The 17254-nt window shown below is 40.7% G+C and overlaps 1 protein-coding gene across 4 annotated transcripts in view; it reads right to left on the bottom strand.

Annotated features, from left to right (window-relative positions):
- Positions 1–1202: 1202 nt before the first annotated feature.
- Positions 1203–17254, bottom strand: part of LOC122558042 (uncharacterized) — a 224700-nt gene continuing 208648 nt past the window's right edge. For all 4 annotated transcript variants that reach the window (XM_087996442.1, XM_087996444.1, XM_043706371.2 and 1 more), the window contains 3 exons: positions 14915–15063; positions 13773–13858; positions 1203–4703 (listed from right to left, as the gene is read on the bottom strand). In XM_087996442.1, the coding sequence (XP_087852568.1) occupies positions 4569–4703; positions 13773–13858; positions 14915–15063 (370 nt within the window). In that variant the 3' untranslated portion in view covers positions 1203–4568. The remainder of the gene's footprint in view (positions 4704–13772; positions 13859–14914; positions 15064–17254) is intronic.

The following is a 17254-nucleotide window of genomic DNA, read 5'->3' on the forward strand; positions in this document are numbered from 1 at the left end:
CAAGCTCTATCCAATCCTACAATAGGACCAGGCTCTATCCAATCCCACAATAGGACCAGGCTCTATCCAATCCCACAATAGGGCCAGGATCTATCCAATCCCACAATACGACCAGGCTGTATTCATTCCCACAATAGGACCAGGCTGTATCCAATCCCACAATAGGACCAGGCTGTATCCAATCCCACAATAGGACCAGGCTCTATCCAATCCCACAATACGACCGGGCTATATTCATTCCCACAGTAGGACCAGGCTGTATCCAATCCCACAGTAGGACCAGTCTGTATCCTATCCCACAGTAGAACCAGGCTCTATCCAATCCCACAATACGACCAGGCTCTATCCAATCCCACAATAGGACCAGGCTCTATCCAATCCCAAAATAGGGCCAGGATCTATCCAATCCCACAATACGACCAGGCTGTATTCATTCCCACAATAGGGCCAAGCTCTATCCAATCCTACAATAGGACCAGGCTCTATCCAATCCCACAGTAGGACCAGGCTCTATCCAATCCCACAATACGACCAGGCTGTATTCATTCCCACAATAGGGCCAAGCTCTATCCAATCCTACAATAGGACCAGGCTCTATCCAATCCCACAATAGGACCAGGCTCTATCCAATCCCAAAATAGGGCCAGGATCTATCCAATCCCACAATACGACCAGGCTGTATTCATTCCCACAATAGGACCAGGCTGTATCCAATCCCACAATAGGACCAGGCTGTATCCAATCCCACAATACGACCAGGCTGTATTCATTCCCACAGTAGGACCAGGCTATATCCAATCCCACAGTAGGACCAGTCTGTATCCTATCCCACAGTAGGACCAGGCTCTATCCAATCCCACAATACGACCGGGCTGTATTCATTCCCACAATAGGACCAGGCTGTATCCAATCCCACAATAGGACCAGGCTCTATCCAATCCCACAATACGACCGGGCTGTCTTCATTCCCACAATAGTACCAGGCTGTATCCGTTCCCACAATAGGATCAGGCTCTATCCAATCCCGCAATACGACCGGGCTGTCGTCATTGCCACAATAGTACCAGGCTGTATCCATTCCCACAATAGGACCAGGCCCTTTCCAATCCAATAACTGAACCAAGTCATATCTAATCCCACATTGGGATCAGGCTGAATGAATTCTATAGGAAAGGCAAAGATTGTCACTGTTCAGAATTGGACAAGACAAATTTATTTAAAATGGAGAAGTCTGTTGTACAAGGTTTGATCATGATAGTAATAATTAATCTGAATTTTGTTTAATATATTAATTCAGTCTCAACACCTAGACCTCACTGTCACGGCCAGCATTTATTGTTAGTTCCTGCAGGTTTATTATTAATGTGACAAACTGGCTATTTCAGAGGCCACTTTCAGGTTGATCATACTGGTGTGGGACAGAACCTACATCATGTCTTAGAACAGGTGAACATATTAGATTTACAGTCATTGAGGTCTACCCCATGGAAACAGATCTTTTGGCCCAATGTGCCAATGCTGCCCAGTTTTCACAATTTAAACTATTCTAATTTGCCTGCATTTGGTCCCTATCCCTCCATACTCATTTATTTCCTGAAAGAACACAAGTTGAATTTTTTATATATCATCTGAAATTTTCACAGTCGCTTTTTCCAAAATCAGCTTTTTGTTTCCAGAAACTATTTTAGAAATCTGTTCTAAGTCTCAAACTATCAGTGAGACTTGAGCTCACATTTGTGACATTTGAGCACCTAGTCCCTATCTTGATGCTCATGCAGTTATCTCTGATGGAAGAGATAGCCAATGGATAGCACTGTCTGTCCTGAATAAATTTGAAAGGTTCTGGGTGAAAGAGATCATGGCAACACCATCAATGCTTGGACTGGAAGCCCCCTCCTGCTCCCAAAGGGTAACTAGGTATGGGCAACAAATATGGACCTTGTCAGCAACACCTACCTCTCCAGATAAAGTAAAATATGATTTGAAAAGTGCCTTTAACATCTAGGCTTTATCAAGGGTTTTGTGGACATCTTAAAAAAAACCCTGAAATATTAACAAGTTGAAAAAAGGCTCACTGATCCAGGCATTAGCAGATTCTTCCTCTTCCCCTTCCCATTTTCTTAAGCAAAGTGGCCTCCCCCCTTCCAATAGTCTGTGTTTCACCCATAGGATGAATAAGACCAGCACCGGTAGATAAACCCATTCCCCGATCCTACTTCCAGCTGGTTTCAAAATGCTAGATTGTTAAGGATGGCTCCTGTGACACAGTGGTAATATTCCTACCTCTGAGCCTGGAGATCTAGGTTCAAGTTCCATCTGTTCCAGAGATGTGTAATAACGTTACTGAGCAGGTTGATTTGAAAATAAGTTTAAAACAAATACAAATTTAAGGGTGCCCATAATGGGCTCTGTATGTAAATATTTAATTGCCTACATAGGTGATTTAGTGGTGATGGTGAGGAATTGAAAAATACCACTGGTGCCTTGGTAGTAGTGGGGGTGGGGATGGGAAGCCATTTGCGTGTATTTGTAGCATCTTCTTGATATGAAAAGTAAAAAATTAACAGTAAAGGTTCTTGTGAAACATGGCTGTGTCCCTACCTTTCAGCCAGGAGGCCTGGGTTCAAGTGCCAACTGCTCCAGAGGTATAATTAGATTAGATTAGATTCACTACAGTGTGGAAACAGGCCCTTCAGCCCAACAAGTCCACACCGACCCTCCGAAGAGCAACCCACCCAGACCCATTCCCCTACATTCACCCCTGACTAACGCACCTAACACTACAGGTAATTTAGCATGGCCAATTCACCTCACCTGCACATTTTTGGACTGTGGGAGGAAACTGGAGCACCCGGAGGAAACCCATGCAGACATGGGGAGAACGTGCAAACTCCACACAGACAGTTGCCCAAGACGGGAATTGAATCCGGGTCCCTGGCGCTGTGCGGCAACAGTGCTAACCATTGAGCCATTGTGCCGCCCCCTGTATGTAATAACATTTTGGATGGGTTGCTTTGAAAATATGTTGAAAGTTAAGGAGTAATGTGATTGTGGTTTTTGAGGATATTGTGATGAATTGTTCTTTTTGTCAGCATTCCTTGTGCTGAAAGCCATCCGTCCTTCTGTGAAAATGACAACATTGCAATGTTCAGGAATTTGGAGAGCTTCAAGAGTAGTTAGGTGGCAATGTTCAGTTCTGCCTGTGATAGGGTAGTGAGTACTTTAGGGTTTTAAAAAGTCACTCAGGACAGTTCGGTGGTATTCAAAGGTGACAGAGCAAATTGTAAGAAAAAGAGAGATATACCCTTCATGTTCGAAAAGCTGAACTTTAGCTGTACTGCAACCAAGTCAACTGATCCACATCGAGTCTGTGTCTTTAGGGACCCAATGAGTTCAACATCAAGTTGAATAGCTCTGCACAGACTGGGCTCAGGAAAAAGCACAACAGAAAGTGTAATTTGGTGTAATCTAGCTCATGAGGGACTCGAAGGGTGTCTGTGAGCGTTAATGCCACAGTGCAGCTGGGAGACTGGTGGTTGAAAAGTTCACAAGCAGTATTGGCTTGATGTAACTGAGCAAGCTTACAGCTCAGAAAAAAAGCGCAAGAGTAGGACTGGTTTGTTGGAACTAGCTAAATGCTGAAGAGCTGGAGTTAAGCCCATGACTGTGTGCTCAGACTCCAGGGAAATATAGATACAGGAAAAGAGGATGACCAGAACAGAAGCAGTCATTGCAGCTGTCCATAACTGGACAGAGAGGGAGGGAGGGAGGTTCAAGACCAGATCAGCAGGTATGAAAAATTGTAATCTGGTGAAATTTATTGAGATTTGATTACCTATCATGTCATTAATATTATTGAGTTACTGAGAAGTCTGTGGGATCTGTCTTGGTCATATTTACTATTTGACGTGCTGAGGGGTTTTTGAGCACAGCATATTACCCATGTTTACTACGTGTTAATTCTAGCTGTTAGAAATCAGTTGTACATTTAGAATGTATTACTATTCTAACTTACAAAGTAAGTAGTGTTGTTCATTCAAAACTGGAACCTTGTGGTGTTATTCCCTTAGGAAGTCCCTTGAATCTTTCTTTTCGTAAAAATAGAAGTTACTGGTCCCTAACAGGATTGTAATATAAAGTTGGTAGTCTTCTCTAAGATCACTACGTAATTTGGGACCTCATCCAAAATCCTAACAATGTGGAAAGAACCAATAGGACAAATAACAAAAAACATTTTCCACTTATGGGAAGAGTCCATAATCTTAAAATCAAAACCAGGCCATTCAGAAGAGAATTTAGGAAATACTTCTTCAAGCAGAGGGTAGAATTATTGAATGTTCTTCCATAAACAGAAGATAATAACTCAAACACTCAAAATCTGAGATTGATAGATTTCTTCTTAACAAGGTATAAAGCGGTATAAAGCAATACAAAGCGCAGGCAGGTCTATGGAGTTAAGTCAAAAATCAGCTCTGATCGAATTGAAATGTGGAACAGCCTTCAGAGCTGAATGGTGGTTCTCCTGCTTCAGTTTCCACAATTTCCCTTGTTCTGACTCTCAATGCTTCCTATCTCCTGCTAACATGCATGTCTGTTGTGAAGGGTGGGTAGCTCATAAATCGAAGTGTATACTTTGATCGAGTGTTTCTTTGAGTGAGGAGCCCAGGCAGTAACCGAGCCTCAGCAAGTCCTTGTGGAACAGTCTGTTTGAAGAGATAGAAATAGAGAAAGTTACTTAGCATAAAATTATAATTGAAAGAAATTGCATTTCCAGACCATCTTCCACAACCTCAGGCTGTTCCAGACATTCTACAGCAACACGTGTAGTCGCTGATAGATGGTCAGAAATGCAGGCACCAATTTGTGCATGGCAAGCTCACATAAACATTTAAAGTGACAAAAGCCAGATATTCGTTTTTTAGTGTGTTGTTTGAGGGATAAATATTGGCCTGAACAATGGATAGAAGTTTCGAAACATGTCAAAAAGGGGATCTGTTACTCCACTCAAGAGGCATTTGGGGCTTTGTTTAATACGTTATTGGAAGACATCACCATCTTCAATATCCCACCATACTGCCCCAATGACAATGCATATTCCCACAACATTGCATTTCTGAAGTGCAACACTCTCTCAGTATTGTCATCAACCTGTAATATATGAGCCATTAATTTTAAATTCCATTGACTGATTTAATGCCTGAAACTTTTGTTCGAAAGAAAATATCTTTAAATGAGCCAGGACACTGTCTTTCAAAATGATGTGAGCTGCAAGAGAGGTCTTTGCATGAAAACAGTCGGTATTTCTGGGCAATTCTCTCGCGGAATTTCAGAATTGCCAATGTTTAAACTATTTTGGGGGGGGATAAGAAAAAAGGGAAAATGATGAACATTGCTGATGGAAACTTGAGGGTTCGTACATTAGGTTTACCTTACATGATGATCAATGGTCGGCACAACATCGTGGGCTGAAGGGCCTGTTCTGTGCTATACTGTCCTATGTTGAAACGGGTGGGGATGAGGGGGGAGGACTCAGCTGGCAGGGTGGGGGTGGGTGCGTCGGGTCGGGTGGGTATCCTCCGATCCCAGCTGCAGGATCCTATCTGAACTTGAGGTGGTGGGGGGGGGTACATTGAGTGAGGGATTGTGCAGAGTTTTCAGGGTGACTGTAAAAGAACTCCCAGGAAGCCACCCTGACAGTAGAAGGGAAACTAATTCATTAACAGTCTGCTGCCACCCAGTGGGAAAATGGAGAAATTGAGGGAACAAGCTGGTGGGAGGAGAAGTGAGTGTCAGCAGAGGTTTATGGAAACTTGTGAATTAGAAAAATACATTGAAAGGAAAATACTACTGGACTATGTGTAAAAAGCAGAGAAAGAGAGGGACAATTGGATAAATATAAATAACAGCCAGCATAGGCATTACAGGCTGAATGGCCTCTATGTGTAGTGCTTGTACGATTCACATTATGAAAGGCTGCACTGGCATTTTTTACTATTTAGAACAGAGAGGTGCTTTTGAAATGTAGGAGAAAAGGAAGGTATCAGACCCAGTGTTTACTGAGGGCAAGAGATGAGGAGTTTTGGGAGAGAAACGTGGAGGGGTAAGGAATGGGAGAGATGTAGAGGAGAAAGTTGGATGCAGCCTGATTTCTGCTTCACTTTAAGTCCAGGAAACTGAAGCAAATGTCAGGTTGGCCACAACTTGAAGTTCCAAGATTGTGTCCTACTGCATTTGGAGTGTAATTACTTGCTTTTACAGAGTCAAGCAGCACACAAACAGACCCTTCCATTCCAACTCACCTACACTGAGCAGATATCCGAAATTAATCTAGTCCCATGTGCCAACATTTGGCCATATCCCTCTGAACCCTTCCTATTCATATATACATTCCTTTTAAATGTTTTAATTGTACCAGCCTCCAAACATTTTCTGGCAGCTCATTCCATATGCACACCACCCTCTTTGTGAAAAGGGTGTCCCTTAGGTCCCTTTTATATCTTTCCTTTCTCACCTTAAACTTATGCCCTCTAGTTTTGGACCTAGGAAAAAGACCTTGTCTATTCACCGTATCGATGCCCTTTATGATTTTATAATGTCACAAAGCTGGTCCCTTTTTTCTAAAAGCTGTTTATTTTCTTAAGGATACTGTGTCCTTGGTTTTTTTTTCAGAGGGGTCATAAACATTTCCCAGTGCCGATTAAACTGGTTTGGTACAGAGATTAAAGGGTATTGAGAGGCCTTTTTGTTTATATGTAAACAGTTGAGACCACAGGTCAAAAAGTGGCCATGTTTTAGAAGTGACCTGTATAATGAAAGGGGAGTGGTCAGCTCTCTAGCTGAGCAGTTCAATCCAGAACTAGTTAGGAGTTCAGCAGTGAGCTTTGTGGAAACTCTCTCTTTCTCTCTCTCTCTCTCTCTCTCTCTCCCATTCTAACTTCAACCTGTAAACATCTGTTCTATTTTGTCAACTATATTTTAAGGGTATTTGCTTATTGGGACTGTTGTGTATATTCCGAATAGCAGAATAAAGTCTACTTTGGAATGGACAGTTCAGTAGGGGTTCCTTATGCTGTCCTTTGTCTTTCATTGTGTAATTTTGTGAATACATTTCTGTCTGTTTTAAAACCAAATAGTTAACCTAGCTAGCTTACTCCAGGTAATTCTCACTGTACAAGTTGCAAAGTTATGGTCTGGGCTGCCTGCTTAAGAGTGGTCTGGCCTAGTCCATAACAGATTGGGGGCTGTTTGCGAGTAGTAGGTGCTAGAGTCTTTATTTCGGGTGTTGGCTTGGTTGGGTAGACAAAGCTTGGGATAGTAATGCCTCTTTCAATGGCCATAGTTTTGTATAAGTGGAGGCAGTGATTTTAGAAGTTTTGCAAAAAGTGAATAAGACCAAGCTGCAGGAGTTAGCAGAGAAGCTAGAATTGGAACTGCCTGCTTCTGTGAGGAAAGGAGAGATAATTACAGCAGTAGCTCAGCATTTAAACTTGCTGAAGAAACCATCAGAATCGATAGAGATGGCAAGAATTCAATTGTAAATGAAACAGCTTGAGTTAGAGGCGAGAGAAGGAAAGGGCAGCAGAAATGAAACAGTTTGAGTTACAATTAAAAGCAGAAGAGACGGGAAAAGAGAGAGCAGAGAAAGAAAAAGAGAGAGCTTTTGAACTTCAAAAACTGACACTTAGAAAAGAAATTCAGCTTAAAAGGCTGGAGATAAAGGCTGAGGGTAGGCTTAGTGAGGTAGAGAGTGAGGATGAGCACGCCCTTGGTAGTCAGAAGCCTAGTGAGAAACTGTTTAAGTATGTTCAAGCATTGCTTAAATTTGATGAGAAGGATGTGGAAGCCTTTTTCATCTCATTTACAAAGGTGGCAAAACAAATGCAGTGGCGAGTGGTAATGTGGGTTTTGTTGATCCAAACGAAACTTGTAAGTAGGGCTAGTGGGATAATCACATCACTATTAGAGGAGGTATCTGGAGAGTATGAGGAGGTGCAGAAAGCCATTTTAAGTGCATGTGAGTTGTACCAGAAGCCTACAAACAACATTTCAGGGATCTAAGGAGGGACCCTGGTCAAAACTAACATTGAGTTTGAAAGGATCAAACAGAGCAATTTCGATAGATGGATAAGAGCTTTAAAAATTGAGCAAACCTATAATGCCCTTAGAGAGGTAATTATTTTGGAGGAATTCAAAAATTCACTGACTGAAGAAGTGCAAACTCATGTGGAAGAGCAGAGAGTTAAAACAACAGGGTTAGCAGCTGAAGTGGCTGATGATTATGAGCTGGTCCATAAAACACGGTTTGGTTTCTAGAATCAATTTCAGTCCATGAGAGATAGAAATTGGGGCAAAGAGAAATCCTCACATGGAAATAGAAAGGTAGATCTCAGTGACGATCATAAGGATAATTTACCACAGGGTAAAAAAGAAACCCTTGAAGGGGACAAAGAAGTTTAAAAAGCTCTGGTGTTTTCATTGTAATAAAGTGGACCACACGAAATCACAGTGTTGGTGGGCTAGGAGAAAGCCAGATGTAGGAAAACCACACAAGCCTGGGAGTTTTGTTAGACTGGTAACAAAAAGCACAAGGAAGTTAGACAACTGCCTCAGAGTGTACAAGATGATCAGAGATTGAATATCTGCTTAAAAAATATACATGCAAGGATAAAATTTATTCACATAGGCCAGGAGTAGCAGGTAAAGAGATTACAATATTAAGGGACACGTGATCCTCTCAGTCTATGATACTGAAGGATGAGGAGATATGTACTCCTGAGGGACTAGTGCCAGAAAAGGTACTGGTAACAGGAATTCATGGTGTGACAAAAAGTACTCAGTTATGTAAAGTGAGGCTAGAGAGTCCAGAGAAGAGTGGAGAATTTATAGTTTGAGCACTGGACAAACTCTCAGCTCCAGGAATACAATTTGTCCTTGCAAATGATATAGCTGATTCACTCACTGGTAAGTGTGCTGCCTACTGTAGTGGAGATGCAGGCAACTGAGGAAATGAATGATTTTCCAGGAATTTTCCCTGATTAAGTGATCTCAAGATCACAGAGGCACAAGTTGAAGTAGGAGAGATCAAAAGGCACAGATATGGAAGTTGACATAGCTTTTTCCAATACTTTTTTTGATCAGATAAATGGGACAGAGCAGGAGCAAATAGGTAAACATGCAAGTATCTTTAGCTCTGCTAAGCTGTTTGTATTACAGCAGAAAGATGAGAACTTAAAACGGTTATATCAAAAGGCATTTACAGAGGAGAGTGAAAGCATCCCTGAGTGTTATGACTTAACAAATTATGTCTTAATGAGGAAATGGAGACCATCACACATTCAAGCACATGTGAAATGGGCAGAGATTCATCAAATTGTTTTGCCAGTAGGATACAGAAAGGAGGAGCTGCGAGTGGCACATGAGCTACCATTTGGAGGTCATTTAGGGGAATGAGGAAAACACAGGCTAAAATACAAAGACATTTTTACTGGCCTGGACTACACAAGGATGTGGTTTGCCAGTCATGTCGGAAAACCACAGGCAGTAACAAAACCTGCACCTTTAATACCTATTCCAGCATTTGAGGAACATTTCACAAATGTGTTGATTGATTGTGTAGGTCCCCTACCTCAAACAAAAAGTTGGAATAATTATTTATTAACAATATTAGGTGTGTCAACTAGATTTCCAGAGGCAATCCCATTACACAACATCACAGCTAAAGGGTTGTAGAAGAATTTCTTAAATTGTTTTACGAGGTATGGATACCAATAGAGATCCAGTCAGATCAGGGGTCAAATTTCACATCTAAACTACTCAAGGAAGTTCTGGATAACTTGGGAATAAAGCATTTCAAATCTGCTGCATACTATCCAGAATCACAGGATGGCATCAAACACTAAAGACCATGTTGAGGGCTTATGGTCAGGATTATCCAAATGATTGGAATAAGGGAGTTTTGTTTGTACGTTTTGCGATCAGAGATGCACCAAATTCAGTCCATTTGAATTAATTTTTGGACATGAACTAAGAGGACCATTAAAATTGACTAAGGAGAAACTATTAAGTCAGAATTCAGAGATCATCCATTTGGACTATGTGTCAAATTTTAGCAAATGATTAAATAGAGCTGGAGAGTTGGCTAGACAGCATTTAAAAGTATCACAACATACAATGAAACAGGAAATGGATAAGAAATCACAAATTCGCAATATTCCAGTAACAGTTGAGCCTTTAAAAGCAAGGTTTAGTGGACCTTATCATATGGAGAAGAAATAGAGTGAGGTGAACTACTGAAAGAGACTCCAGACAGGAAGAAATCTCGCAGAGTGTGTCATGTGAATATGCTCAAAAGGTATTTTGACAGGGAAGGAAAGCAAGAGGAGAAGGTGTTAATGATTACAGCACAGAAGGAAGAACCAAGTACAGAGGATTCTGAATTGGACATTCCTCAAATCAAATTGGACAATGAGGAAGTTGTCAAAAATGAGGATAAATTACTGAGTTACGTTCCACAAGAAAATCAAAATGACCTGAAAGAGTTATTACTATCACATGGGGAGATATGTGGAAATAAACTGGGAAGTACTAACCTAATTGTGCATGGTGTAGATATAGGAGATGCTGTTCCGATTAAGCAACATCCTTATAGGCATAACCCTCTAAAGTTGGCACAGGTTCAGAAGGAGATAGAGCGCATGCTTCAAGATGGCATAATCGAAGTGAGTTACAGTGATTGGAGCTCACCCATAGTCATGGCGTCAAAGCCAGATGGTACCCAACGGTTATGTGTGGACTATCGCAAAGCCAATACGGTTACAAAAACTGATCCATATCCAATTCCAGTGTTGGAGGACTGTTTCAAAAAAGGGGGTCAAGCAGCTTATATTTCTAAGTCGGACTTGCTCAGAGATTACTGGCAAGTACCTCTGTCAGAGAGAGCAAAGGAAATTTTGGCTTTCATAACACCAAATGGGCTATATCAATTCAAAGTCTTGCCATTTGGTATGAAAAACATTCTAGCCATATTTCAGAGACTGACTAATAAGGTCATTGCTGGATTACCCAACTACTTGATGTATATTGATAATCACGCGTGGAAGGACAATTTACAGCATTTATCGGAGTTGTTAGGTCGACTTCGGAAGGTAGTTTTGGTGGTAAACCTGGCTAAAAGTGAATTTGCCAAAGCCCAAGTCACCTTCCTGGGCCATGTTATTGGACATGGACAAATGGTCCCACGAGATGCAAAAATGAAAGTAACTGGGGAATTTCCCACAACATCAATGAAAAAAGCAGCACTATGGTTCCTGGGATTGAGTGGATTTTACCAAATGTTTGTGCTGAACTTTAGCAGTGTGGCAGCTCCACTCACTGAATTGTTTAAAAAAGGACAATAAGTTTCAGTGAACAGTGGACTGACAAAAGGCATTTGACAGCCTAAAAACTGTGTTAACCACTGCCCCAGTATTAGCCACACCAGACTACATGAAGTCTTTCAAGGTGGTTATCGATGCCAGTGATGTGGCTGTTGGTGCAGTGCTCCTGCAGGAGGATGACAAGGGAAAAGAATGACCCATTGGGTATTTTTCCAGGAAGTTGAACATTCATCAACAGAAATATTCAACAGTGGAGAAAGAGACTTTAAGCTTGGTGTTGGCATTACAACGTTTCAGTGTTTATATTACCAGCAATGCATCAGAGACAATCGTAGACACTGATCATAACCCATTGACATTTGTGGGAAGATTTATGGACAAAAACGGCAGACTGTTTAGATGGAGCTTGTTGTTGCAGCCATTCAGTTTGGCAAATGTGCAGGTGGCAGGTCGCGAAAACGTAATTGCTGATGTGTTATCGAGGATCGAATAAGAAACAGAGGCGTTCGGTGGTGTCAATGGCCTGAATTCGCATGTGGTTGTGCAGGTTTGCATGGGTACAGTTAGTACAGTGTATATATGTGTTTTAGACTTCTAACCAGTTTGTTTTTGAAGGGATTTAAACATGAAGCCATCTTTTGATATTGATGGTTCATTTTTTTAAGGGGGTAGGTGTCACAAAGCCGGTCCCTTTTTTCTAAAAGCTATTCCTTTTCTCAAGAATACTATGTCCTTGGTATTTTTCAGAGGGGTCATTAAAATCTCCCTGTGCCAATTAGATTGGTTTGGTACAGAGATTAAAGGGTATTGAGAGGCCTTTTTGTTTATGGGTAAACAGATGAGACTTCAGGCCAAAGTGGTAATGTTTTAGAAGTGACCTGTATGATGAAAGGGGAGTGGTCAGCTCTCTAGTTAAGCAGTTCAGTCCAGAACTAGTTAGGGGTTCAACAGTGAGCTGTGTGGAAACTCTCTCTCTCTCTTTCTGCCCTTCTAACTTCAACCTGTAAGCATCTGTTCCATTTTTAAACTGTATTTTAAGAGGGGGTTGCTTATTAGGACTGTTGTGTATATTGGAAACAGCATAATTATATCTAGTTTGGATAGATTGAGTTCTGTAGGGGTTCTTTATTCTGTTCTTTGTGTTTCATTGTGTAATTTTGTGAATAGATTTCTGTCTGTTTTAAAACCAAGTAGTCAACTTAGCTAACTTACTCCGGGTAGTTTTCACTGCATGCTTACCAAAACAAATTGCAAAGTTATGGTCTGGGTTACCTGCTCAAGAATGTTTTGAGTAGTCTGGCCTAGTCCATAACAATAAACCTCTATAAGGTCACCCCTTAGCTTCCAATGCTCCAGAGAAAATACCCCCAACTTATTTAGCTTCTTCCTACCGCTCAAACCCTTCAAACCTGGCAACATCCTTTTAAATCTTTTCTGAACCCTTTCAAGTTTCACAACATCTTTCCTATAGCAGGGAGACCAGAATTGCACACAGTATTCCAATAGTGGTCTAACCAATGCTCTGTCCAGTTGCAACATGACATCCCAACTCCTATAGTCAATGCACTGACTAAAAAGGCAAGCATACCAAATACCTTCTTCACTATCCTGACTACCTGCAACTCCACTTTCAAGGAGCTAGGAACCTGCACCCTGAGGTCTCTTCATTCATCAACACAACCCATGACCCTACCATTAAGTGTTTAAGTCCTATCCTGGTTTGTCTTTCCAAAATGCAACACCTACCTCACATTTATCTAAACTAAACGCCATCTGCCACTCCTCGGCCTATTGACTCATTTGACCAAGGTCCTGCTTTGCTATGAGGTAACCTTCTTCATTGTCCATTACACCTCCAATTTTAATGTCATCTGCAAACTTACTAACCATACCTCCTACATTCGCATCCAAATAATTTTTTATAAATGACGAAAACCAGTGCACCCAGTACCGATCCTTGTGGAACACCGCTAATCACAGACCTCCAAACTTTTCCTATTTGTGTCTTTTTAACATCTTTCTCCTTTCACGTTAAAAATAAACGCCCTAGTCTTGAAATCCCCAACCCTAGGGAAAAGACACTCGCCAGTGCGACATCGAGGGTCAAAGGGCCTGTACTGCACTGTAATGTTCAATGTTCTATCTAAACCTCTCATGATTTTATAAACCTCTGGAAGGTCACTCCTCAATCTCCTATGCTCCGGTGAAAAACATCCAAACTTATCCTTAAATCCTCCATTCCCAGCAACATCCTGGTAAATCTTTTCTGAACCCTCTCTGGCTTAATAATATCCTTCCTATAACTGGGCGACCAGAACTGTTCTCAGGAACTTTTCTTGAGTCACTGAATTTTTCAGAAGCTGTTGGTCAGGCACGCAGTCTCTATGGTTGACTTACAGTTAAATTTAGTTCCTCGGTGTTACTTGATCGTCTGGACAGTTGAATTGGTGATTGTAATCCAGAAGAATCAGGCGTAATTAAATCTGGAAGCAAGGGGCAGACAAAGGAATTAAAACCAATCTAATAAAGACAATCTCATTGTACATTGTCCCAGCAGGTAAAACGCTGCCTGTGTCAAACTTAGCTCACTGGATACATTTTTACCTTAGAATTGAAAAGTCAAGGGTTGAAGTCTGTTTCAGTCCAGTACTGAAGAGGGGGAGTGCTGTACTGTCAGAGCTGTTGTCCTTCAGATGAGACAGTAAACTATGGTATCATGCCTTCTCACTACCACTATGTGTAAAGCAGAGGAGTGCCCAGGATAACATTTATCTTTCAACCAGTATAATTTAAAACAGATTATTGATTATTATTTCACTGCTTTTGAGGAAGCTGTCTACTCACAAACAGGCTGCTGTGTTTCTCACCTGATCCCACTGACTGTGTTTTAAAGGCTGTAACGTACTTTGGAGTATCCCATGGTCTTCAGTGAGGAATTACGAACACGTTACATCCTGACTCAGAGGTAGACGCACTACCACTTTCACAGAGTCTTACAGTGAAGAAGGTGACTATTCTCCCATCATGTCTGTCTGTATGGCTCTCCAAATGAACATCTCATCCAATACCATTTTCCTGCTTTCCTCCCCTAATCCTGCACATTGTGGCTTTTCAAATAACCAACTAATTCCCTGTTGAATGACTAAAACTGTCTCCACCACATAATAATGCATTCCAGCCCGTAATCACTCACTGCATGAAAAAGCTTTCCTCATAGCATTTTTGTTTCATCCACTGACCACTATAAACCTGTGCCCTCCCATTTTCCAAATCTACCATGAGTGTGAACATTTTCTCCCTAATTTCTCGGCTCAAGGAGACAACACCTGGTCTTGTACAGCTGATATTTGGTGAAGGGTGAGGAGGATTGAGATGTTGTGACAAAACCACTGGATTAAGCATCTGCATGAGGTGCGCCCAATGGAAAATGGGACTGCAGTCTGCTCGAGATCCATGAAAAAGGGGAGTGAAAGATTACAAGAAAAACACAGAGGAAACTGAATGGCTGAAGCGTTTCTGCCAATAATGATCTGGCTAACCTGGTAAGGAATCCGAAGGCAGAGATACAAGACTGGATTGTAAATAGGAATTAATGTCAGTCTCTCCCAAACTGCTGCGTTCCGTGAGGCTGGAGGTGTTCGATTGGGGACGTGTACGGCTTGAGGAAAAATAAGCAGAAATACTTCCCCTAGGGTAAGACATAAAAAAAATCATTATTAATGTCAGCCTAGATTTACCGGAATGATAGACAGACTGAAAGGATTACAGTATTACATTACACTAACTCTGGTAATATTCCTGGAATTCAGAAAGTTAGTGGATGATTTGATCAAAGTTTTCAGCATAATAGAGCAACAATTGATTAGAAAGAAAGAAACAATTTCTGCTTTTTGAGTGTTTTGGATTAAGGGCACAATCTGAACATAATGAACCCATTACATCCTGACTTAGAAGTGAAATTAAGTCTTATGAGAATAACATTAAGAAACATTTCTACACTGTAAGGATGGTTGAAATTTTCTTCTGCAAATGGAAATTAATATTTAACCACTTCTTAAATGGAAATCTGAGATTGATAGATTTTTATTATCCAAATATATTCAGGTGATGGGATGAAGCTGGATACATGTAGTGAAGTTGTGGATCAGCCAATGACCTCATTGAATGACTGAATGCTGGCAGTTAGTGAATAAGAGAATTTTAATCTTTTTCTCTGAAGCCTGTTTGTTGTTAGCATTTTAATTGAAGTCTCCAGTTTAGGTCCCAATCCTAAGCAGGGTTGTAAAAGGGGTCCACTGGTAGAGCAGTTGAGCTTAGTTAATTAAAGAAGCAGCTGAAGAAAGTTCCTGTAACAGAGTTGATCGAAAAGTAGGTTAAAATATTTAAAAAATGCAGATTTGGAGGGGCTGTTGTGGTACTGTCTCAAAAACAGAAAGGCCTGTACTGGGAGTATATGCCAATTTAGTGCAACTTAGTCTTTGAATGCAACTAACAGTACATACTTGGGCTTTTCTGGCACCGTCACAGTGTCCCTGCCTCTGAACCAGAATACCATTGAGATTTTTTAAAATTGCAATTGTCCACTGGTATTTGACTGAGAAATGGAAATAGATACTCCTTTGTCTTTGCTTTTTCTAATGATTTCTCCTTCTAAGATTGGTACTTCTTCTGCTGAAGGAGAAAAAGCTAATTATCTGGTGGGCATCTGGCAAGTGATTAATGTTCATTCTATTCCTTAGGTTTAAACTAGTAAACTGGTGATAAAGCTAATAAGATATATAAAAAGCAAAGTCAATATATAACTGAATAAAATAATTAAATAGCTCATAAGAACACATTGGAATGGCAGGACAGATGATGTATCACGGCTGCATCATGTGGAAGCTCCTGTATGCCAGTTTGATCTGGAGCAAATATGTCTGCAATAAGTTAAAGAGTAGAGTCAGGATAAAAAAGAAAGGTATAAATACATGAAATTGTAAACTGACCTTGATAGGAAGGGATTGACAGTACAAGTATTAGAGTAAGACTTAATAAAAGGATAAAACTAAAGACTCTAAATGCAACATGCATGCAGATACAAAATGAAACAGATGAGCTGATTGTGCACTTTCGAAATAATCATTTATTATCTGGTAGCTTTTGCAGAGACATGGCTTAGTACCTGAATATTGAAGGGTAGAGGGCATTTCAGAAGAACAGGGGGCTCAGGAAAGGGAATTGGTGGCTCTGTTAGTTAAGGATAGTATCGACACAATTGACAGGAATGATCCAAGTACGAGAAATCAGGATGTAGAAACAGTTAATATAGAGACAGAAAATGGCAAAGACAAGAAGTTGTGGGACAAGTGTATGGCCCTCCTAACTAACCATACAATAGAATAGAGCATAAAGGAAGCAATAATCCAAGTTTGTCAGATTAGAATATTCAAATTGGCGATGAATAGTCGAAATAAGTGAGTCATAAAATGTTTTTGAGATAGTTTTTTAAAATATAACATTCTAGAGTCAACCTGAGAGCAGTCTATACCAGACCTTACTCTGTACCAGACCTTACTCTGCAATAAGATAGGATTAGTTTATGATTTCAGTGAAGGTGCTCCCAGGGAGCAGAGACCAGTACATTGAACTCTACACTCAGTTTGAGAGAGAAAGAGAGCAGACTTTTTTTTAAACTTTAAGGATAATAATGAAAGTAGAGTTGGTTGAGGTGAATTGGAAAATTAGATTAAAGGAAAGTCAATAGTGCAGTAACAGGCATTCAAGAGGATATGTCAGAAGTGCACCAAATCGATATATCCTAGTGAGTAAGAAAAATTCCATGAGACACATTTACCACACATGTTATTTAGACATGTTAAAGATAGTTTCATACAAAA

This window comes from Chiloscyllium plagiosum, unplaced genomic scaffold (genome assembly GCF_037043375.1).
Source record: "Chiloscyllium plagiosum isolate Xiang-an unplaced genomic scaffold, Cpla_swu_hap1 HiC_scaffold_18, whole genome shotgun sequence".
NCBI classification, from domain to species: domain Eukaryota; kingdom Metazoa; phylum Chordata; class Chondrichthyes; order Orectolobiformes; family Hemiscylliidae; genus Chiloscyllium; species Chiloscyllium plagiosum.